This window comes from Camellia sinensis, chromosome 10, assembly GCF_055761805.1.
Source record: "Camellia sinensis isolate YWXY chromosome 10, ASM5576180v1, whole genome shotgun sequence".
NCBI classification, from domain to species: domain Eukaryota; kingdom Viridiplantae; phylum Streptophyta; class Magnoliopsida; order Ericales; family Theaceae; genus Camellia; species Camellia sinensis.
Genome location: NC_138970.1, coordinates 22,970,025 through 22,995,627, shown reverse-complemented (window position 1 = coordinate 22,995,627; position 25,603 = coordinate 22,970,025). Strand labels below are relative to the sequence as shown.

The 25,603-nt window shown below is 33.6% G+C and overlaps 1 protein-coding gene and 1 long non-coding RNA gene across 3 annotated transcripts in view; one reads left to right on the top strand and one right to left on the bottom strand.

Annotated features, from left to right (window-relative positions):
• LOC145801014 (uncharacterized) overlaps nt 1-24,869 on the top strand; it is a 34,207-nt gene extending 9,338 nt beyond the window's left edge. The window contains exon 2 of the long non-coding RNA XR_014341825.1: nt 24,614-24,869. This is a non-coding gene — a long non-coding RNA (uncharacterized LOC145801014). The remainder of the gene's footprint in view (nt 1-24,613) is intronic.
• On the bottom strand, nt 21,022-24,070 carry LOC114296367 (peptidyl-prolyl cis-trans isomerase CYP21-4-like). 2 transcript variants are annotated; one of them, XM_082891059.1, is made up of 5 exons: nt 22,926-24,070; nt 22,483-22,522; nt 22,118-22,168; nt 21,655-21,740; nt 21,095-21,200 (listed from the first exon to the last, which is right to left on the bottom strand). In XM_082891059.1, the coding sequence occupies exons 1-5, from the start codon at nt 23,075-23,077 to the stop codon at nt 21,158-21,160; spliced, it is 372 nt and encodes a 123-aa protein (XP_082747185.1). In that variant the 5' UTR covers nt 23,078-24,070; the 3' UTR covers nt 21,095-21,157. The 2 variants fall into 2 exon arrangements, with proteins under 2 accessions (XP_082747184.1, XP_082747185.1); XM_082891058.1 differs by having other exon boundaries at nt 21,022-21,740; nt 22,926-23,914.
• Nucleotides 24,870-25,603: the final 734 nt, after the last annotated feature.

Here is a 25,603-nt window from a genome sequence, read left to right as displayed (position 1 = left end):
ATACTTTTTTTTATTATTAATTTTACTTAATAAAAATAGATGAGGATTTATATAAAAAATAAATAAAAAAAATTTGAGTGTAAATTGATAAAATTATAAATTAATAATTTATTTTATTATAAGACTCTAAATTAATTGATTTTTTTATTATGATTATTACATAATTTCCCCCAAATAATTTCCTCCAAAAATTTGGAAGTGAAAATCAAAATTGCCTCTTTCCATGGCAAATCCCTCAGACTCCCAAACGTCTTCAAAAATTTCTTTCTCTCTCTCTCTCTCTCTCTCTCTTTCTCTCTCTCTCTCTCTCTCTCTCTCTCGATCGTTGCCACTGCCTTGCCAAGACCTGTTTGGCTTTCGCCGCCGCATCCTCCACCACGGAGAAAAGTTCCCAAAGCTGTTGACGGAGATCTCTATAGGATCTCGCCGGAGCTGCTCATTGCCAAGCACCGAAGAGTGAGTTTATTCCTCTGCCTTTTTCTTTTCCTCATTTTAGCAAGCTACATGCCTCAATGTATGTCTCTCTTTCTCTCTCACTCGCTCTGCAACTTGTTTCTCTCCCTTTCTCCATCTCCTTTCTATGAAACCCTAGACCAAAATCCCCTTCTTCGAAACTGCCCCTTTCACCTTTGTGAACTCACTGGGTTGGTTTATAAAATTAGGAAAATATGATTTGAATAGGTTTAGGTTTTTTACACTACAAGAAAAGTGGGCTTATGAGACCGAACTTTTTGCGACGGCACATTTGCCGTCGCAAAAAGTCATTTTTTGTGACGGCATAACTTGCCGTCGCAAAAAATGTGACCTTTTGAGACGGCACAACTTGTTGTCGCAAAAAATATGACTTTTTGAGATGGCACAACTTGCCGTCGCAAAAAATGTGGCCTTTTGAGACGGCACAACTTGCCGTCGCAAAAAATGTGACCTTTTGAGATGGCACAATTTGCCGTCGCAAAAAATATGACTTTTTGAGACGGCACAACTTGCCGTCGCAAAAAATGTGCCTTTTTGAGACGGCACAACTTGCCGTCGCAAAAAATGTGCCTTTTTGAGACGGCACAGCTTGCCGTCGCAAAAAAAATGTGACTTTTTGAGACGGTACAACTTGCTGTTGCGAAAAATGTGCCTTTTTGAGACGGCACAACTTGCTGTCGCAAAAAAATGTGACTTTTTGATAAAAAAATAATAATAATTTTTTTTTCATTAAAATGAAAATAAAACAAATAAATTTTCAATCTATAACTAAATTTTTTTTAAAAAAAAAAAATTCATTAACTATTATTTTTTGGCGACGGCAACCCCCATCGCAAAAAAAAAAAAAGGTTAAACCACGTTTTGTTGTTTAAATTTCATTTGTGACCGATTTTTTTTTTCATTTCCGCTATGTTTCCCCTCCTTTTTTTTTTCCCCCATTCCCCCCATTTTTTTTTTCCATTCCCGTTCTGTAACCTCCCTAACCCAAACAAAAAATCCCCAATCTCAAACCACCCCACCCAAAACCAAAAATCCATAATCTCTTCTTACCCCCCCTCTCTGTCTCTTTTCACCCATTTTTCATCTTCCTCTCTCTCTTCTCTTTCTCTCTTTCACTCATCACTCTTCTCTGTCTGTCTGTCTATCTATCTGTCTCTCTTTCTCTCTGTGTGTCTCTCACTCATCTATCTCTTCTCTCATCTCTCTTCTGTCTATCTCTCTCATCTCTTTCTCTTTGTGTCTCTCGTCCATCTCTCTTCTGTCTATCTCTCTCATCTCTCTTCTCTCTTTATCTCTCTCTCTCTTTTCTCTTTATCTCTCTCGTTCATCTCTCCCGTTCACTCTCTCGTTTATCTCTTTTCACGCTTTTTTGTTCTCTCTCTCTCTTTGTCTATATCTTTTTACCCATTTTTTCATCTTCCTCTCTCTTCTCTTTCTCTCTCTCACTCATCACTCTTCTCTCTCTGTCTATCTGTTTGTCTCTCTCTCTCTCTGTGTCTCTCACTCATCTATCTCTTTCTCTCATCTATTTTCTCTCCCTGTCTCTTTCGCTCATCTCTGTTCTCTCTATCTCTCTCATCTCACTATGTCTCTCTCGCTCATCTCTCTTCTCTCTCTCTCGTTATCTCTCTCTCTCTGTGTCTCTTTTTCTGTCTCTCACTCTCTATCTCTTTATCTTTTTGTCTCTCTCTCTCCCTCTCTCTCTTCTCTTTCTCTCTCTCTCTCTCTCTCCCATTGTGTTCGTGTTGCTCACTCTCTCCCTTCCGTTTTCTCTATTTACTGAGCTCCCTCTCGATTTAGCGACCACTTTGTCTCTCTCTTTCTCTCTCTATCTCTCTTCTCTATCTGTCTCTCACTCATCTCTCTCTCACCACCCATCTCCTCTACCATCTTCACCACTACTACAAATGCCATTCCACTACTACCACTACTACCACTGTTGCCACTCTACCTCTACGACTATCATTACTACCATCATCACTACCACTCCACTACCACCATTATTACTACTATTATCTCTCCTCCACCACCACTACTCTATCTCCTTTACTACTACCACAACTTCACCACTAATCTCCTTCACCATTACTACCACCACCACTATCACCTCTTATCCACCACCTTCAACACAACTGCCACTCCCTATCCTCTACCACAAAAAATTAGTTCTTGATTTTTAGTAACAAAAAAAAAAAAAAGGATCGCAAAAAAATATTTTTCATTGACCACAAAAAATTAACTTTATTTTAATAGAAAATATTACCCTACTTCGACCAAATAAAAAAAAAATTTATTCGTTAAAATAAATATGAAACAAATAAATTTTCAATCTTACTAAATAAAAAAAATAAAATTCATTAACTATAAAAAAAAATTATTTTAATAAAAAATATTTTTTTTTGGCGACGACATCCTCCGTTGTGAAAAAAAAAGGAGCCATTTTATTATTTAAATATTCATTTGTAATGAAAAAAAAAAAAATTTCCATTCCCGCTCCCGCTCCCCCCCTTTTCCATTCCCGCTTGGGTTCCCCCCCACCCCATACCCAAAATCCCTAATCTCTTGAACCAAAATCCCCAATCTCAAAAATCCCTAATCTCTTCTTACATCTCTCTCTCTCTTTCTCGCCAGCGAGCGGCAGACCCTTCGAAGTTCCTCATTTCTTCTCTCTCCTTGCTGGGTTGTTCGAACGAGTTGGAAATGCGGAGATGGTTGAGGTATGAATTTAAATTTTCGTCTATCTATGAAATATATATATATATATATATATGGGTTTAGGGTTTACTGAGATTTTAATTTTCTAGATAATGTTATTTGGATGTCAGTGAAAGAATCTTTGATGGCATGGCCATGCAAGCTCATCAGGGGAGAGGTGCATCTGGCAGTTTCATTTTTTCTAGATGCTTGTTTTCTTCCTAGTAAGGGAGAGAGGTATGATATTAAGCATAGATAAGCTTCTGGACGTGTTCTATTTTTGGGTAGTGGGTGCTGTCTTTTTTATCATATTGTTCGGGAGCACTGTACACTACATGCACTCTTAAATTTCTTTGGGAATTTACATTTTTATGAAGATCTTACCTTTCTGCATACCTGTAAGTTCTGCGATGTGCTTTTGATGATTTAGTGCATAAGTTTCTACCTTCAAACTTAATGTTGAGCATGGTATGATGGAGCTTTCTACCACCATGATAGTGGAATGGCTCAGTTTATTTCCCATAGGCATTGCAAGCTAGAATCCTTTCTTAAAAATGGGTTACAATAAATATAAATTTCAAACATGCAAACCATGACATAAAAAGGACAAGGAAAGAAATTTCTGTAGAATACATATGTCTATTCATTTGTATTGTAATAATTAATAATATAAGAGGATATTTCAAAACCATATTAATTATTATCTAACAAAATTATTAATTATGCACCAAGGAATGAAGTTAGTTTCTTAAAAGACTCTTGACTAATAGAGATTGTTATGTTATAGAATATTAATTATATAAGAGGCTCAATAATACATGGACTTGTGTCAATGCTATAAATTTTTTTTTTCTTTTCTAATTTATATGCATTTATCATTACATGTTACATGAATTAGATTGTAATTCAATACATCTCTTATATATTTGTAAACTAGGTCACGTCATGTGGTTAAAAAAACTAAATTCAAATGGCCACTAAAATATAGCACTGCAATCAAGTTTTCCAAGAATGTTACATGGGTTCAAGAGATAAATAAATTAAAACTAAACGGAAGCACAAATGGTGTCATAGTAAACTGTCAAACCCATACTATAATAGGACATTGCTCAATGTGGTGAAAGCTTGGGTTGACAAGCAGGATAAATGTGGGTTTGGAATCCAAAGGCTACAACTTTATGCCCAAAAGTATTGCCAAAAAAATAAAACAGAGTTTGAGCCTATATGCAATTAAGATGAATCAAAGGGAAAATCACTAGTTATAGTGGCATTCTTTATGTAAATGTGACGGCGTTTGGGGTATTTGTGACGGCGTTTTACCGTCGCAAAAAATCAATTTTTTTGTAGTGTTATGTTTGTTAGTTGTGTTGATTCCATATATATACTTGAAATTTGGCTTGTGTGTGAGATCTGATGTGTGGTAATTGAATTTTGTACTCATGTAACTGATATAAGACTAATTTTTTATTTGAAATCTGTTTATTTGATCCATTTGAGTGTAAAGTCCATTTGTTTAACTAGTTAAATAAGCCTTTTGATCCATTTGTTTTTTCTGTTTTAAAAAAATGGTACACCCAGTTTAGTCCCTATTGGATGGAGGTCTCGAATAATTTTGTTTATCTAGCTTTCTCAAATTATATTTAACTCTTTGTATCATCTTGATGCTTTTTTAATAAAGTTTGATTATTTATCCCAAAAAAAAAAAACATTATATTTAACTCTTTACTTCCAAACAAAAATTCTTCTAATGATACTGATTTTAATTCGTGCAGATCAAGGATAAAACTGGTGAGCAAATAGGTGAAACTGAAGGTATGACGTGTGATTAAAAAAAAGTTTTTCTTAATGTTAGATGGCATTTATGAAAATTTGCTTTTGATCTGTTACTGCTGCATGCTGTTTCAATGGTGATTTTATTTTGATGGGAAAACATGACAACCATCTGAACAGTATGATAGCTGACCTGGAATTATCATGAAGAAAAAATTATCTGAATTGATAATGTTTTCCTGTTTCAAGCTAATAAACTACCATAACTACATTTAATCCCAAACAATTTCCCGATTTTGAGTAGTAGTCCCCCCATTCACAAATATAAATAAAAATCTTATGAACAAGGTAAGTCGTTCTAACTTATTGAACTTAACTTACAGGGAAGTGTAGTGTTAAGAGCTATATCATTTCAAAAAATGTGGTATGGACATATCATTTCATGATCCTTTTGGCTATTATGGAGTTCCAGTGTTTCATTTGTCTTTGGAATTTTAGAATGATACAGTGAAGAACCTAGTGACTAAGTTACACTCTGCTAAAGCTAAGCTTGATTTGGTGACACAAACAAAATGCAAATTTGTTTTGGAGAATAGAAAGGTTCATATATTAAATTCTGATTTCTATAGCTTGAGTGGATGTACATAGACATTAAGGGTAGAGTATTTTTTTTTTTTTTGTTATAGGTCCTCAATTTCTCCATCTTAACGTAGAAATAAAGCTATACCTCCTCCATCCCTTCCTCTCTAGCGGTTGCATTAGCAGGTGTGTTTTTTAATTTATTTGCTTTTAATTAATAGCAGGGCACTGACGGGTGTGCTATTTTATTTATTTGTGCTATCTTTTTTTATTTATTTGTTTATTTTAATTGATAGCAGGGCACTGGTGGGTGTGCTACGTTATTTATTTGTGCTGTCTTTTTTTATTTATTTGTTTATTTTAATTGATAGCAGGGCACTGGCGGGTGTACTATTTTATTTATTTGTGCTGTCTTTTTTTATTTGTTTGTTTATTTTAATTGATAGTTATTTGTTTCATGTTAATTGATAGTATGCTAATTGCTTATGTTTTTTTGAATTTATTTGCTTTGAATTGATAGCAGGGCACTGGCAGGTGTGCTTTTATTTTGTTTGTGTATTTTAATTGATAGTAGGATACTTGCGGGTGTACTGTCTTTTTTTTAGAGGGAGATGATGTCACAAGAGAAAGATTGAATTCATTTTTGGTTGAACTCAAATTTGTTGAATGACATGTAAATGTTTGGAAATTCTGAACTGATACTTTTGCTTCCCACCCACGACAAAAATAAACATAATTTTGAGGGAGTAGAGAAATGTACATGTTTGAAAAGAAAGAACTCTAGGGCAAATACATCACAAGAGAGTCTGGTTCAAGTAAATTCATTAATTTTGATAGACATTTGAAAATTCTATACTGAGATTTTTGCCTTCAGCCACCCATCACAGATGAAGCATGAATCCTCTAGAGTGTTTATTTTATTTTATTTTCAAGTGATTCTACATATATAATAATTGCTTCCAAAATTGTGTTGTAAGTAGTAGAGAGAATAAGGTATGGAGGGGATGTAAAATGAGAAAGACAAATAGTTGTAGTCCTATTTAAACAATCTTTAGGGATAATAAACGAGCTAAACAGTTGATTGTTATAACTTGCTTTGATAACTTTAGCGAATTTTAAAATTTGTTCAACTTTGGTTCGTTAAATTTTCGAGTCGATATCAAATGAGTTTTTCTCAAGCCGACCTGAAGTAGTTTGGTAGTTTTAGATTCATCAAACAGAGCCGAACAAGCAATTGACTATTCAAGCTTAATTTGAAAACTTTAATGAGTTTTAAAATGTGTTCAAGTTTGGCTCATTTACTTAACGAACTGAGCTCGAACGAGTTTTTAATGAGCTGAACATAAGTCGAGCTCAAGTTGTTTGGTTCGTTTATCACTCCTAAAGTTGTTGAAAAAGTTGCCAATGGCTGGCGGTAGTTGGCAACAATGGTTGGTAGCAGTAAGGTGGGACAAATAGGTGACACGTGTATAATTAGGTGATATTTGGACAAATAATTAGAAAAGTACGTGACATGTGTACAGATAAATAACATTTGAACATATAGATAAATTTTTGGACGGATAAAAAAGTAATTTGCTTGGTATAAACCACGGTTTTATTTTATTGGGTGAATTGATTTCTTGATCTTGAGGAATCGTAAGATAAAAAAGATATTTTTTATCAATTTTATCAATTATTTGATAATTATTAGTCCCGATTTTAGTATTTTTATTATTGTTGGTATCGATCTTGATCCAGGCCTCAATATCGATTTTCTTTTTAAGACAAAAATAGAGAATTTTCCAATCAAAATATTTTCGATCCGGATTTTTTTCCATATACATAATATCACTTTTTCCTGAATAATTTTTGATAGGGATATCCCCTAGTATATCAAAAAATTTGCCCCTATGTTTGTGTGTGTTGTAATTATAAGAACTCTCTCGATTCTTATTTACTTGGAATGGTGATCCATAAATATATGGGTCCCTCTTATTTTCATAATTAATAGATCTATAAGATGAAAGATTATATCTATAGTATTTTTGAAAATTCTCATTTTGATTTGGTAATGAATATATTTCGTAATCGTTTTGTTTTTTGTAATGAATTAATAGGTCTTTTTCATATGAATTCTCTTTGTTTAAATATTGATTTTGAATTGTACGACATTGATTGATTCTATTTTTCCATTTTGCTGCTATTAATCTAGACCATCTAATCTGAGATAAATGGTATTGATAATGACCTTTTAACCAGTTTTTCCATTAATTTAGTCCAGAATTCCGAAGTTTCTTAGGTCTTAATTCATAATGAATTATTCCTTGTTTTCCAAAATAATCTTTTATTGAAGTCTTAAGAAAAAAAGACGTTTCGTGATATTGAAGAATAGATCTTAACTTATACAAGGAGGATAAGTCAAAAAAATTCTGTGAATTCTAATTACTAATATTATATATAGTCGAAATAAAATTCATTTTATTTTTATTTGTTTTATTAATTCTTTGCTATAAAGTAATAAGTTTGATTAATTATTTGCTATAAGTTGGACAGTGTATAAAGTTATACTTGCGGGTGTGTTTTAGAGCAATCCAAATACTTAAAAATAACCCAAGTCAATTAAGAAAAATACCAAAGAACCCAAATGAATTGCCTTAATGAGTCTCCATATATTTTTATTTATTTGCTTTTTCCTTTTCTTTGTTTCTATTTTATTGTGTTTCTATTTTAACGACAATATAATTTGTTTTTGCAGGTGTTGCTGTGGGTAATAGTTGATATGATCGAGCGGGTGATATTGGGAGCTAAACTAAGATTTTTTTTTAAATTTTTTTTGAGGACTTAAATTTGTTAGTATTTTGTATAAATACTCTTAAACGATGGTTGATGGATATTTTTTGAGGACTTAAATTTGTTAGTATTTTATATTTTATGGTTGATGTAAGTTTCAAATTTATATTGCAAAGACATTCACTAGTTTAGGTTCTGATAACAAAAAGTAAGAATTCTTTACAATTGAACAAATTTTCTCTAATTTGTTTGTGTTTGTGGGCGTATGTCAATTTCTATTCACTTGATTTTACTGCTATTGACAGAGCTGGATGCAAAGACAAATGGCTTTCTTCTTGTAAATGCTAATGTTGGCTTGAATCAGATGAGATTTGGGGTTTGGTTGTTGTGTTATTTGATATTTTAATTGTCTTCAATTTAATCCTTAATGTCAATTATAGTCTGATAAACAAATAATTTTAGATTGCAAATCTGTGATATGGTTGCTGCTAAATGGTCGATTGCTATTCTTTTGGTTTATAAAACCATACAAATGGAGATTGAACTGAAAATATCAAAACTGAACTGACTGAAGCTTATGGGGAAATTGATTGGTTTCTGTCAATTTGGTCTAGCTTGGTTCGTTTTCTTAGTTTGGTCAGTTTTGCGGTTTTTCTTGGTTGGTTTTATTGGTTTGGTCGGTTTTGCTACATAGCTAAACAAGAAGTGTTTTAATATTTTTGCTTTCCAACATCTCTTGCTAGTGTGCGGGTGCTGGACCACAAAATTTGTGTAGTGGTCACACTCTATTGCGACACGATGTGTTCGTCTAGAAAAAAAAAATACGTTAGTTTAATTTACATTTAATTCATTTCATATCATGCAGACTATTCAATATCCACATAAGAATTCAGATTATTTTTCAATGTTTTTTGCTTTCCTTTGAAATCATCCGCTGCTCAATTGTATGTAACCTAGAACCAACCGATGCAAAAGCCAATGTTTTTGTTTGAGAAGTTAAATAGTAGGTATTTGGAACTGGTTTTGCAAACTATTTTTATGAAGATTATATTGCAATTAATGAAATTTCTTCTGGTTGTCCACTGTGGAATCCATTGAACAAAATCAATAGTAGTCTAGTTCTGATGTTGTCATCTAATTGGCACTTTGATTTTTCATTTGTTTCCCTATTTTATAACCCATTTGAATCTGTCAAGGGTCTTGACCAATCCATTTATTGTTCCCTTTTCATTTTGCCATGAATTGATCAACTAAGTTGGTAACTATGTTACTATCAATATCCAGCAGGGCAGTCTACTTTTCAATTTCTTCATTTTCTAGTTTTTATTTTTAATTGGAAGGGGGTCTAGTAGGAATTCAAATGTTAAAAGAAAGAGAAAAAAAATCGAAAATTGAACTTATGAAGAGTGATGGAAGGAAAGTGAACCAATTTCTGAAACCAAATGATAATAATATCAATAATGATACCAACAAAAAAAGAAAATCTGTTTTTTCATTTAACATGATACCAATAATATACGTTCTATTTTTTTTTACTACTGAATCGATGAAAATCTCCTTTTTTTTATTAAAAACAAAAATAAAAATAAAAAAGAAGAAAATTCCGCTATAGACCAAAAAACCAACAAAAGACAGATTTTAAGCCAACATCAAACAAATCCAAAGAAAATAAACGATGATGCACAGCTAGAATGTAGCAAAGAATCTTGTTAATTATGAAGCTCTGTCTAAGTTTCCTAGACATGAATAGTAGTATGTTTCCATTATGAAGCAAAGCCAAATCAATATGTATCATATGACAAAGGTCCACAGACACCTTGAAAAGTAAAAATTGAAACATAATAGTATTAATCAGGAGGCATTAACGTGCTTGGCAATGGTAGCAACTCATCTTTGTTCGCTCCCACAACCTTATCCACTATCTTTCCTTCTTTCAGGATAACGAAAGTCTATAGCCTCTACTTCCGTTTCAATTCACCCCTAGCTCTAAGTTCTGCACAAGATAGCACGCTTGAGAATATAATTTTATGACAAAGGTTGAGTTATAAACTCAAAGTTCACCAGTTTAAGAAATGCGATAACATCATTGATTGTACGAAATTATGAAAAATAAAAAAGAATAAAGCATCACCAGCTTTATATTGCCCGATATCACCAACAATAGGAGCTGAATTGTGCTTGTATATCACAAGATCAGGTAACAAGCGAGCCATATGCAAATAGTCAAACTACATGCCAAAAGTAGTGAGTACCTGCACAATTTTGTTAGACTTGGCCTAGGCATTTAAAGCAGGCCCGTCTCTACAAGAAACACTAAACGTGGTCATTGTATTGATTAGATTAAGTAATTAATAAAGGTTTATTTTGAACCAAAAGGGAAAATCCAAAAAAATCATATTGTTGATTAAGAGTGGTACGAAATATTGCAAGCAAGGAAAACAAACCAATAAAAAATAAGTTGTTTTTCCTAATCAATAACAGTAAGTGATCAATGAAAATATGTTATTATTGGTTTGGGCATATTATCAAACACATGGTGAGCAAAAGATAAAATTGTAGCAAAACAACAAAACCAAGACGATACATAGGCTAAGCCAAATATTAAATAGAATTAGGGCAATAACAAGCATCAATCTAATACAGAAGCATAGAAATCAAGTAATGACATCCCCATAGAAGACAAAGAAACAGCAAACCAAACAATTACATACCAGATTGTTTGGATTTGCAGCTGGTTTGTGAAAGAAAAATGCATACAGAGTTCAGCACAATGCAAACTGTAGAATAAAGGCAGATACAACACTCAAACGAACATTCATTGTAAGAAATTGAACAATTTCTTTGATAAACTAGAGAGTAATTTGCAGCAAAGAAATTGAACAATTTACACCTCTTAATATCTCACGACTTGAGGAACAAGCTTGGGTGAAAAGCACACCGCCTAATTGCAAAACATATAATTTTATATATTTATTATATGTCATATTAAGCCTATAAGAAAATGGCACTGTCTATGAATGTAAATGATGCAAGAATATCTGTTGATGGGTCAAAGACTGATTTAGGTTGTGAAAGCAATGTAAGCCTTAGTCAGTACACAAAAATAAAATAATTTATGCAGGACAAGTTACTCACGGAGCCACATGACTATTAACTAGAACAAAGTATATCTTCCAGAACTTCCTTTCTTTCATCATGCACGGGCATAATTCGTATCTTAATTTTGAAATTTCCTGCAAAAGAATATTCATAAATATAGTTAACAGTTCAAAATTTTAAGAAGAATTTAAAACATTGAGTACAATATACTCATGCAAGCTATTTGACAATACATGAAATATTATATCCTATAAACTTAACAACCAACATCTAAAAATTGAAGCTATTAGAAAGTGTAATTGTATTTACATCATCAATGCACTTCCTCGTGTGGCCAAAATCCCGTCCATGAGCGAGCCAATGACAATTATGTATGACATCTATAAGGTAAGTGTGTAATACAAGCTCAAGACTTGTTTGCTTTAATGCCATGTTAAAAACCATTTGCTCAACTCCTTTAAAATCTTTTAAGAGCCATTGTTGGTTAACATTGCATCATAATAGGAAGGTCTTGTATTCAAGTCTCAAGCTCACCTAATAAAATTTAAGGTATGCATGAGTTTGCCAACTCAATGAAAGAAATTTGGCCATACCAGGGGCAGCCTGTTGACAATATAAAAAAAAAACTTCAAACCCTTTCCAATTGCTTAAAACCTTAAGAATTTGGTTCTTATCTGGAGTTTGGCACACATGAGGGGGCATGTTGACAATATATATTCTTTAAGCTACACCCTTTGAAACAAGTTAAGCTTTTAGAGTAGTTTGTGAATACCAAACCTACAATGGGTTACATTATAGAGTTTATGAATTGAAAAGATATTATTCTACTCCCATAAACTTATTTGTTTGTCCTTTAAATTGTTGATGTTGATAATTTATACAAAAGGACAGCATCATCATATGATTTTGGCCATTAAACCAACAAAGTTGTCATTAATAACCAAATAGTTCTGTTACCCAATTCAACTCACATCAAGCATCTTCTTTCTCAAAGTCAAGTTTAAAGACGTTAAACAAGCTATGGAAATAGGGAGTGGACAAGTCTTTTCCTTGATATTTAAAGAAATTTTTTTTTTATAAGCATTTACAACCAGGCAATTCATTGGAAGTTCAAGTTTTCAAAAATAGAGTAGTTTGGGTAGTAGAACCAATCTATCTTTCCCAGTGCACTGCTCCTTCTTACAGGTGGGTTGGGAGAGAGAGATAAATAATATTGCAGTTCATAGATTTATCAACCCAAAAAAAAAAAAAAATTGCAGTTCATAGACAAAGAAATTTTCATAACAAAGCATGCTCAAACCAAACTAAGCCTTATATCCCACTCAAGTAGGGTGGGCTATGATAATGAAATATACTCTAATATATATATTAAAAAGTGTTTTTAGCAACTTTTAGCAACCTTCTCTTTCAGAGTCACATTGATGATTCCTATTGGAGATTTAGGTCGATAATGTTCATCCGTATCCACCTCTTCAATTTCCTGGTAAGCACATTGCAGGACATGCGCTCAAACATCAATAAAGAACATGATTTAACGACTTGAAAACTAAAAGCACGACATATCTTTTCCCCCATTAACTTAACATGATCCAACTGGCTTGACATAGTGCCATTTGACTATATTAACGACGAATGCACGCGTCTTCTTTTTTTTTTTTTTTTTTTTTGTGGCCCAATGTAATGGGCTAAGACTATTGGGGAGCCACCACCACACCACCAAAAAAAACTTTACTAGTTTATCGAGATAACAATCTCAACTTAATATATAAAAGATTTATATAACAACAAATGTGCTATAGCCTCCTTTTTTTCCAGATCGGATACAGTCATTAGAGTACTACAAGCAGCTGCCTTGTGTTGAATCATCATGAATCCATGTCAATTTATCAGCATAAAAGGAGATGGTCCTATTACATTGTCTCAAGAATTTGGTTGTCTCAATCCTATGATACAATCATTCATTGCCAATACAAATAAAAATTCCCATCATATTCTTCATGAAAAAGTTTGAGAATAAATATGATCATGGTTCATATGTCCAGAAAGAACAGACTCTCAATTGCTCCTAGCATGCAACAACTTTAAGTAAAACATCCACATGATCATAGTTCACAAAAATCAGAGAGAGATAGAGCAAAAGGCTTATAACCTGAACAACATCCTCTCCCTTAATGACCCGCCCAAACACAATCAGCTTCTCATTTAGATTAGGGATTGGTGCAGTCGTAATAAAAAGCTCGAATCCCTCTTTGTCATGTTTAGCCTTTGTAGTGTTGGAAATGGTTATAAAAATCTGGGTAAAACCAGAATTTTTTCCTAAGTTTGGTCTAATTTTTAGGTGGGCCCCGTGCATCGTTTTACACGGGTCAAAGTGGTAACGCGTTCTATGCCACATTGTGATTCACATGGTATATTTGGTTGCTCAAAACCATTACCGAGTGAATGGGAAATTGAAGCCAAAGTATGTTCCATGGAAATGGAGTTTTGGTGGAAAATCCTTAAAGGTATTGAATAAGGCTTGTCCCGCATTGATTTGGTGGGAGGTTTTGAAAGGGTTTATAAGGCATGGGTTTGGTACTTGGGGTGTGCCCCAAGGGGTACCCAAGTGTTTTAGAGGGAGAGGTTATGGGCAAAATGGGCTAGACCCATTGGACTCAAAAATCACCACATGCGCACGCACGCCGCCCCCGCCCGTCCGGTCGGTCAGTGCCTAAACTGTATGTATCTGTTTAGTTCAAATTGAACAGGTACAGTACCTGTTTAATTCAAAACCAAGAGACACCTTTACATCTATAAATAGAGTAAGCCTCCCATTTGGATTTTTTACTCCAATTTTTGTACTCCATCCTCTGCTTTAAATCTCTGCATTTTGCTGCATTATATTTCTGAAAGAGTGTAAACACTTAGTGTGTTCGACGAACGATTAAATTGTAGTGCTGCTTTTATTCGTTGAGAAGATCATTTCATCCTGGGAGATAGACGTCCAAATTCTAAAAGCACCGTGGAGAGGACGAATCTGTCTTAAGGACACAGTGTTAAACACTGGACTTGATCAGAAAAGTTATTCAAAGAAATTAACCAAGTAAGTTATTTAATTTTATTCTGTTTTTAATTTGTTTATTTAATCAGATTTTAATTTTGTTTTTGTAACAAAATAAAATCTGTTATTTATTTATTTATTTATTTATTATTTCGAGTTTGATTTTTGTAATCAAACAAATTCTCTCCTTTTCTTTATTTCTTTAAATTCTAGTTGTTGTTTTGTACACAATAGAATTAAATCTTTTAAATACAGTGAAGATTGTCCTACAATCTTAAGACAGAATCCTTTTTGGTATCTTCATTGTATTTAATTTTTTGTGTTTTCAAAGTAATATTCTGGTTGGAAAAACAAATAGTGATTTATGCTATTTGACAGATAGTAGTAATATATTGTCTCTTTTCTTTGACAACTAGTAGTAATATACTGGTGTCATTAACAATTGCAGAATATTATTTGGTATTACAGAAAATTATTTTGGTGTTTTATTTTTCTCGTTTTAGTAACAAGGAAAATAAAATTATTTTGTGTTATAATTTATTTTCTGGTTTTAGTAACTAGAAAATTAATTTGTGTTTTAATTTTTCTGATTTTTGTAATCAGAGATTATGGCTACTACAACTGAAACTGCATCTCGCAGTGGTACTTCTATTGTTACACCAACATCGGTCCCTATCCAGAACCATGTTCATGTACCTATCAATCATGGGGGAAAATCGAAAAAATTTAACGGTATCGAGTTTAAGAGATGGCAGCAGAAGATGCTGTTCTATCTTACAACTCTTAATTTGGCCCGGTTTCTCCATGAAGAGGCTCCAGCACTTAAAGAGGGTGAAAGTGATCGGCAAGTTGTTGCCGCTGTAGATGCCTGGAAACATTCAGATTTCCTGTGCAGAAACTACATCCTCAATGGCCTTGACAACATGCTCTATAATGTATACAGTCCTCTGAAGTCAGCAAAAGAATTATGGGATTCTTTGGAGAAGAAATACAAGACAGAAGATGCCGGCACGAAGAAATTTGTCGTCGGTAAATTTCTGGATTTTATTATGGTAGACTCCCAAACGGTAATATCTCAAGTTCAAAGTTTTCAGATAATTTTTCATGATATTCATTCAGAAGGTATGTCTCTTAGCGAATCTTTCCAAGTCGCTGCTTTGGTGGAAAAGTTACCACCGGGTTGGAAAGATTTCAAAAAAATTTAAAACATAAACGCAAAGAGATGACCATGGATGAGTTAATTGTAAGATTAAGAATAGAGGAAGATAACCGAAAGGCTGACAAGAAGAATGGGAAAAATCCCATTGAGTCCAAGGCTAATGTGGTTGAACAAGTTCAAAAACCTCATAACAAAAAGAGGAAGTTTACTGGAGATGGTCCTAAACAAGGTAACAACAATGGCAACAAGAAGTTCAAAGGAAAATGCTATAACTGTGGCAAGACTGGACATCGAGCTTCTGACTGCCGCCGTCCTAAGAAGGATCATGGAAGTACAAGTAAGAAGACCACTAATCAGGCCAATGTAACAGAATTGGATTACATCTCTGACGGAGTGAATGACATCAACCTCTCTACTGTGGTGTCTGAGGCTAACTTGGTTGGAAATCCCAAAGAGTGGTGGGTTGACACTGGAGCAACTCGTCACATATGTGCGGACAAGAAGATGTACACTACCTACAATGAGGCTGCAAATGGTGAGCAACTTTTTATGGGAAATTCTTCTACTTCTACTGTGGCTGGACAAGGAAAAGTGATCTTGAAGATGACATCAGGAAAAGAACTGACCCTCAACAACGTACTGCATGTACCTGACATCCGGAAGAATTTAGTTTCTGGTTCTTTGTTAAGTAAAAATGGTTTTAGGCTTGTCTTTGAGTTTGATAAATTTGTATTAACAAAGAGTGGTACGTATGTTGGTAAGGGATACATGAGTGATGGTCTCTTTAAGCTAAATGTAATGACAGTTGTACCAAAAGTTGCTATGAATGAGAATAACACATCTTTTGCTTAAATTCTTGAGTCGAATTTATGGCTTGGTAGATTAGGTCATGTAAATTTTGATGCTTTGCGTAGATTAATTGGTTTAAATTATATACCAAAGTTTGAAATTAATCCTAATCATAAATGTGAAATTTGTGTAGAAGCGAAACTAACTAAGGCTCCATTTAAATTGGTTGAAAGAAAAACCGAACCTCTAGAATTAATTCATACCGATGTATGTGATCTAAAATTTATTCAAACTAGAGGAGGCAAAAAGTATTTCATAACATTTATCGATGATTGCATAAGATATTATTATGTTTATTTACTTAGAAGTAAAGATGAAGCCTTAGAAATGTTTAAACTCTACAAAACAGAAGTTGAAAATCAACTTGGTAAAACCATTAAAATGGTTAGAAGTGATAGGGGTGGTGAATATGATGCATCATTAAATGAATTTTGTGCACAACATGGCATTATTCACCAAACTACAGCCCCTTATTCTCCACAGCAAAATGGCATTGCTGAAAGGAAGAATAGAACCCTAAAAGAAATGATGAATGCCATGTTACTAAGTTCAGGCTTACCACAGAACTTGTAGGGGGAAGCAATATTGTCTGCTAATTATGTTCTTAATAGAATACCCCACAAGAAAACCAAAAGCATTCCTTATGAATTGTGGAAAGGTCGATCACCTTCCTACAAATACTTAAAAGTGTAGGGGTGTTTGGTAAAAGTTGAAGTTCCTGTTCCTAAAAAGACTAAGATTGGACCAAAAACAGTAGCTTGTGTGTTTATTGGTTATGCTCAGAATAGTAGTGCATATCGGTTTCTGACTTATAAATCAGCAATACCTGATATAAATGTGAACACTATCATAGAGTCAAGGAATGCTGTGTTTTTTGAACATGTCTTTCCTTACAAGAAAGGACAGGAATTAAGTTCACAGAAAAGAACTTATGATTGTACACAAAGTCAAGAGACTAATGACAATCAAACACAAGAGACTAGTAATGGTCTCAACCAACAGGATTTAACTGATGATGAACCAAGAAGAAGTAAGAGAGCAAGAACATCAAAATCCTTTGGTTCAGATTTTCTGACATACTTGTTAGAAAATGAACCTCAAAGCTTTAAGGCAGCAATGACAGGTCTTGAAGCACCTTTGTGGAAAGAGGCTATTAATAATGAAATTGAATCCATTATGCAAAATCATACTTGGGAATTGGTGGATCTTCCACCAGGTTCTAAACCTCTTGGATATAAATGGATATTCAAGAGAAAAATGAAAGCAGATGGTTCAATAGACAAGTATAAAGCTAGACTTGTAGTTAAAGGTTACAGACAAAAGGAAGGTCTGGACTATTTTGACACATATTCCCCTGTAACAAGAATAACATCCATTCGCATGCTTATTGCTATAGCAGCGTTGTTTAATTTAGAAATACATCAAATGGATGTTAAAACAGCTTTCTTAAACGATGATCTAAATGAAGAGATCTATATGGAGCAACCCGAAAGGTTTGTTGTATCAGGGCAAGAAAAGAAAGTTTGTCGACTTGTAAAATCCCTTTATAGATTAAAACAAGCACCTAAGCAATGGCATGAAAAATTTGATCATGCGATGCTTACTAATGGGTTTAAGATAAACGAATGTGACAAATGCGTCTATGTTAAAAACACTGACCAAGGCTATGTCATAGTTTGTCTTTATGTGGATGACATGTTTATCATTGGAAGCAGTCAAAACATGATCAAATCAACTAAGCAAATGCTTAACAAAAGATTTGATATGAAAGATATGGGGGTCGCAGATGTTATATTAGGAATGAAAATTACTAAAACATCTAACGGATATGCGTTATCTCAATCTCATTACATTGAGAAAATACTTGATAAATTTATCAAGGATGATTTGAATTTAGCTAGAACACCTGTAGACATCAGTCTTTATTTATCGAAAAATAAAGGTGATGCAGTGTCTCAGTTAAAATACTCCCAAATTATTGGAAGCCTAATGTACCTAATGAATTGTACTCGTCCTGATATAGCTTACGCATCAGTAAATTTAGTAGGTACACTAGTAACCCTGGAGAAGACCATTGGAAAGCGATCATTCGAGTTCTTAGATATCTAAGATTCACTCGTGATCATGGTTTGAACTTTACTCGATATCCAGCAGTACTTGAAGGTTATTGTGATGTCAATTGGATATCGAATACTAAAGATTCAAAATCCACTAGTGGATATGTCTTTACTCTAGGAGGCGCTGCTGTTTCTTAGAAGTCCACGAAACAAACTTGCATCGCACGATCCACAATGGAATCCGAGTTCATTGCTTTAGACAAAGCAGGTGAAGAAGCAGAATGGCTTCGTCACTTCTTAGAAGACATTCCAATGTGGCCAAAACCTGTGCCAGCCATTTGCATTCATTGTGATAGTCAACCTGCAATAGGCAAGGCACAAAATCATATGTATAACGGTAAGTCACGACATATTCGTCGTCGACATAATACCGTTAGGCAGTTATTGTCAAATGGAATAATCTCAATAGATTATATAAAATCTAAAGAGAATATTGCGGATCCGTTAACAAAAGGTTTGACAAAAGAGCTAGTGTATAGTTCATCGAAGGGAATGGGATTAAAGCCTATTACATAAGAGTCGTCATAATGGTAACCTTACTTATATGACTGGAGATCCCAAGAACTAAGTTCAAAGGGACAGCTAAGTTATGTATGGCTCGCCATAAATCACCAAGGGATTCAAATTCCCTACCCATTCCTATGGTGAGAGTGATATCTGCAACATATGTTGTCTGCAGGGGCATAAGGATAAGCTTTGCTTTTAATGATTACTTATATCTTGATTAAGGCATAAAATCAAGACGAGTATAAGAAGATACTCACAATAATAATCACCTATATGAGTGTTGAACTGGGGCCGGTTCTATGAGAATGAAAGAGGCTACATTCTCTAGAAACACTCATGAAAACCAGGAGCGTTCAAGGCCAAAATGAACACAACAGTGAGAACCACGATGTGTTAGAAGATATTTTGTGTGAAATCTATTGTCTTGGCTTACACAAACGGCTGAACAATTCAAGGCATCGCGTCCATTGGTTAGCCAGTAAGTCCGATAGGTTATCACTAGGGAAGGTTCAAGGCCGAAAACTACCTATCCTGATGCAAGATATTTTCGACTTATACTCTTTCGTTAAGTCTGCATATTGTTGCATTTCCGTTGTCATCAAATTCCATTCATGTGGGGGATTGTTGGAAATGGTTATAAAAATCTGGGTAAAACCAGAATTTTTTCCTAAGTTTGGTCTAATTTTTAGGTGGGCCCCGTGCATCGTTTTACACAGGTCAAAGTGGTAACGCGTTCTATGCCGCGTTGTGATTCACATGGTGTATTTGGTTGCTCAAAACCATTACCGAGTGAATGGAAAATTGAAGCCAAAGTATGCTCCATGGAAATGGAGTTTTGGTGGAAAATCTTTAAAGGTATTGAATAAGGCTTGTCCCACATTGATTTGGTGGGAGGTTTTGAAAGGGTTTATAAGGCATGGGTTTAGTACTTGGGGTGAGGTTGGGCTTGTTCGGCCCAACACTAATCTTTTTGGGCCAAAAACATTTGAATTTAATTTTATTTTTGGTAAAATAAAATCCAGAATTCAAATTAAACTGGTTTGGATTTACTATTCATCCAAACAGGGCCCTTCCCGTTTTCAAACAGAATTAAACTAATTTGGATTTACTGTTCATCCAAACAGGGCCCTTCCCGTTTTTGAACCCAACATCTTTAAATCTGTTTGAATTTCAAACCAAACAGTGCCTAAACTGTATGTATCTGTTTAATTCAAATTGAACAGGTGCAGTACCTGTTCAATTCAAAACCAAAAGCCACCTTTACATCTATAAATAGACTAAGCCTCCCATTTGGATTTTTTACTCCAATTTTCGTACTCCATCCTCTACTTTAAATCTCTGCATTTTGCTGCATTATATTTCTGAAAGAAAGAGTGTAAACACTTAGTGTGTTCGACGAACGATTAAATTGTAGTGCTGCTTTTATTCGTTGAGAAGATCATTTCATCCTGGGAGATAGACGTCCAAATTCTAAAAGCACCGTGGAGAGGACGAATCTGTCTTAAGGACACAGTGTTAAACACAGGACTTGATCAGAAAAGTTATTCAAAGAAATTAACCAAGTAAGTTGTTTAATTTTATTCTATTTTTAATTTGTTTATTTAATCAGATTTTAATTTTATTTTTGTAACAAAATAAAATCTGTTATTTATTTATTTATTTATTATTTCGAGTTTGATTTTTGTAATCAAACAAATTCTCTCCTTTTCTTTATTTCTTTAAATTCTAGTTGTTGTTTTGTACACAATAGAATTAAATTTTTTAAATACAGTGAAGATTGTCCTACATGTAGTACCAAGCATAAACGCCTCATGCTTCATGCTGGATGAAAATCACAAATTCAGTAACCAGGATAGAATAAGAAACTATAGAGGTAAAAAGGGAACTCCACAGGTTGGGTCAACAGGCAGGCAAACCTTGTTTCAAGTTGGCTATTATGCTTTACTTTCAAAGTCCAATTGTCTGTAGCTCCAGGTATATTAGAATTACCTCCTTGAATCACAAAGTTCTTTATTACATGGTGAAAAGGCATGCCCTTGAAATGCCCCCTCTGACTAAAAAATCGTTTCAATTTAAAACTTCAGTATATGTACAAAGTCAAAAATTATCCCCCCAGGTGGAAGGCTTGCGTGGAGACTGCCTACACCATTTTCAAGTGATGTATTACATAAAGATGATGCACTAAGCATATGCAATAATTGAACTACTTCTTTAGTGCAAAGATCAAATTGATGATATGTGTTTTGATTATACACTTACAAGCATCAGATTGCCCAACCAAATTAAAGTTTCCATAGCTTTGCTTGACTGAAGGCAAAGCTTGAGGTTCAAGTAAAATGATAGATTCCAAAAAAATTATGTGATGAAATGTTAGAGAAGCATAAAGACCACAAAAACACTAAACCCTCTCATCTCACTGCTGTTAACGTGTCTAAAGAACCACTCAAGTGATTAATTATGCACAAGGAAGAAAGTGCAGTAAGCAAATAAGTAAATAAGGATTTGGGAAACCAACAAGGTCAGCCATGTGAACAATGAAAATAAGAATCCACAACAACGGATCGAAATATAATAGAGTTGAGTCCAGTACCCACCATAAGTCAATAAATGCATCAACCACCTCAGGAGAGCCTTCTTTGTATAACTCGATTGTTATTGACCCTTTTGAGGTATTTAAAATCTGTTAAAACAGGAAAAACAAAAAAATATACAAGTATATCAATAGACAATAAACAATAAAATTTTGAGAAGACTCTCCAAAAGAACTGATACCCCCTGCATGTCCCAATAAAAAGAAAAAAGATAAATGGACATTATGCGAAAACAACAAACAGAGAAATGGAGAACTAAATGAAACTTTATTAACAAAATAGTAGCTCCCTGCCACATATTGGTATCTAAACTAAAGCCTGTAGCATCCTCTAAACTGACCAATAAGTGAAATGATTTCTCAGGAGCAGATTAAATCTAAAAGCAATACCTAATATAGTGGATCGACATTTAAAATAAGAACAAAATAAAAGCAATTTACAATGACTAGGATATAAACAAACTCACAACATATCCAGGGACATCAGATTTCTTTCCATCTGCAAAAGCATCGTCACGCTGCAGCACACACAGAACCAAATACGAAGAGAAAGAATAAAGAAATAGTGATGGTCACTTGAAAGGAATTTGTTCAAACCTCAATAGCATTAACACTGTATAGTAGACAAACACAAACACACACACACAAAGTAAGATAAACTTAATAAATCTTTAATTGTCATTATAAGTCGTCATTATGACTTAAAAGGCAAAGAGAGAAGAAGATATCAGCAATTTGTAAGTCTTTCTAATCAACAACCAACACTCATGCTCGCGAAAGGTACAACAACAACAATAATACACAGGTAACAACATTATCCAGAAAAGAGTACCTCAATAACTGATAACCGATGCTCTGTTTGAATTATTGACCTAAACACAAGTTAGCAAATAAAAGTTAAAAGCCATATAAAGCCCTCTTTGGTCTATAAAATAATGATTATTTCAAGTGGTTCTATTTTGTTACTAAATAAATGCAGATACCACTGCAACAGACCTCCTGCAATATTTCAAAACACCAGGTCCAGGATTAAATTAAAATTCTTTTTATCACTTATTAAATACATGGGTTGTTGCTAAATTTAGAGTTCAGAAATCATTCCAAGAAAACCGATACAGGTCTTTCACCAAACCCACAATATTCAAAACATATGAATTAATAATCAAACTAAAAATTAAATTCGGTTAACAAGATGCAAGGTGTCATGCTAGTCCCTCTGAATCCCAATTTATCAAAATAACAAGGATTTATTCATCAAAGAAGATTCCAACAAACCTCTGAATCCAATGTCTGTAACTAGCAAACAGGAAAAACATCATCACAACTATAATTAAGCTGTATAAAATAACTGTAGTGGCACCGATACGACTTGGACCCTTCTTCTTCTTACTTTGTTGTAGCAGAGCTTGAGGTTTAATCTTTGCCATGATGTATAAGCCTCAACTCCCAAGGACTAAAAAATCCCAGGATCCAGCACTCAGTTCCAAATCTATATAACCAAACACCATTTAAAGGAACTCCATAACATATAAATCAAACAGCCAGGTTTTGGATCCAATCTGAACTTTCATAGAACTTCATTGGTATCTTTGAATAAGAAACACACACAATAACCAGAATTCAAGAGGGTCCAAAGTTAGAGATACATAGATAAGTGAGAAAAATAAAAACTTCGGATTTTTTTTTGAAGTTTGATCTACAACCTCACACTAACAATCGATTAGATAGCTATGAAGTAACAAAAAATTACATAGAAAAGTAAATATTCATTCTTTACGATTACAGTTTTGAAATCAAAGCCCCAATGGCACAACTATCTTGGGTGGCTATGGATATTAATTTTGACTGATAAAAAAAATTAATAACAGATATTCAATGGTTAGGGTTTTGAAATCAAAGCACCAATGGCACATTTAGATGAAGCTTAGAGTTAGCAACGAAAATGAACTACAGAAAAGAGTTCTTGGAAAAATTCGATTCGACTGGAAGGGAAGGGAAAAGACGATGACTATGTCTTTGGTCACAAACCCATGGTGGAGACGTCCAGAGAGTGAGAGCTTGTGAAGAAGATGTCGACATGGCTGAAGCCCGGATCGCCGACGAGGCTGGTGATCCTTGGAAGCTTCGACTATGGCGGAAGAGAAGAGGGAAGAGAAGAGGGAGGAAAAGAGCCAACAAGAGGGCCAAACACGACTGATTCAATTTTGTTTCCCCTTCTAACCGGCTACACCGGTTGCCTATTTGAAAGTTTAATTATTTAAGTAATTTAGTTATGACCTAGTTATGAGATAGTATGGTATAAATAAATAACTGAATATAACTAAGTTATGAGTCAATATGATAATGGTTATGACTAATATGGTATTGGTTATGACATAAAATCATATAAGTTCATAACTAAATGTATGGTACATCTAAATGTACCATAGCATCACCCACAGCTCTTGATTCTTTGGCAAATCTGGATATATTTTGATGGTTTATACTCTTTGAGGAAGAAGGGAGGCATTTCTTTTTTCTTTTTTATTTTTTTGACATTTCTGATGAACACAAACATAGGTGAATTACATTCTATAGGTTGATTGTCCAAAAATATTTCTGTTTCTTTCTTCTTTTAAATCCCTGCACTAGACCATCGCAGAAGCTTGTTGATTTTCCTTCAGATTGTGGACTATCATTTTAATATTATTTGGGGTAAGTTGATTTAATGTGAATGTGCTACCAAAGGGTAGTAATTATTAAATCAGTTTTCTTTTCACTTTCCATCGCATACAACTGCTATTGTTTATGATTATTGATATTAATATGGATTGATGATTGTTTTCTTTATGAAATTTTCTTTTGTTAAGAATTAGTCTTTGTAGCTTATATTTCCATTTAATGTTATAATGTTAAATTGTTGTCTAGTTTTTCTTCTCTCTCTCTCTCTCTCTCCCCAATTGTATACATGTTTTAAAGTTCAGGGAACAACAGAGATAAATGGAAAAAGTGCATTGGAGACAAAGATGGAGAGGTTGGATTACAAGTCAACAAAACTGCATAGAGGGGCATCCTATTTTGGTGAACTAGGTTGATATGGTAGGAAAAGGATTTGTGTGTGAATGTGGTTATTGTGAATGGGAATATGAATATCAAGTTGGCTCAAATGTCCACATTCCTATTTTGGTGAACTCAGATTCCTATTTTGGCTCAAATAGAGGGGCAGCCTATTTTGGTGAACTCAGATTCCATTCTTTTTTCAGTGCTCAAAATACAGTGACTAATATGATTAAAATAATATTAAGAATATATATATATATATATATATATTTTTTGCACAATGATTGTGGACTATCATTTGATAAGATTTTATTATTTGAATGGAACTTATTATTTTATATTAGTGCTATCCAGTTTTATTAAAGGTATTTTTTTTTCAATCACATAAAATTAGCACAATTTCAAAAAAAAAAAAAAGATATCACAGCATTTCTTAAAACGTTACCTAAATCTTAAATCTAACAGTTAAATTTTTTAAAAAAGTTTTGACGGTGTTTTCCAAATGTCGCTAAATATCATAGTGGCGTCATAGAACAGTTATGTAAGACATTTGGTGGCGTTTATACTAATATAATGACATTTTTCAAACGTCTTAAAACTATGGCGACGGCGGCGGCGTCGGCATTTGGTACTAAACGTCACAAAAAGAATTAGTGACGTTTTTAGTACCTATAGCGGTGTTTTTTAAATGCTACTAAAATTGGTTTTTCCAGCAGTGTCGTGTATTCATTGATTTTTTAAAATATTTTTTTGTAAATATTTTAATTTTTAGATAAATAAGGTGTATCTAAAAGTGAAAAAAAAAATTTAAAATTTTAAAAATATTTACTAAAAACAAAAAAATATGAAAAATAAAAAAAAATAAATTTCTAAAAAATTAAATTCACAAAAATTGAAACCAAACCCAAGAAATT

What these genes read in the sequence shown, in the direction of transcription:
- LOC114296367 (XM_082891058.1), bottom strand. Translation starts at nt 23,077, where the DNA reads ATGGCAAAGATTAAACCTCAAGCTCTGCTACAACAAAGTAAGAAGAAG. An exon ending in ATCGGTTATCAGTTATTGAG is followed by an intron (nt 22,169 to 22,482) that starts GTACTCTTTTCT and finishes TGTGTGCTGCAG; the next exon opens with CGTGACGATGCTTTTGCAGA. An exon ending in CTGATGTCCCTGGATATGTT is followed by an intron (nt 21,741 to 22,117) that starts GTGAGTTTGTTT and finishes CTGTTTTAACAG; the next exon opens with ATTTTAAATACCTCAAAAGG.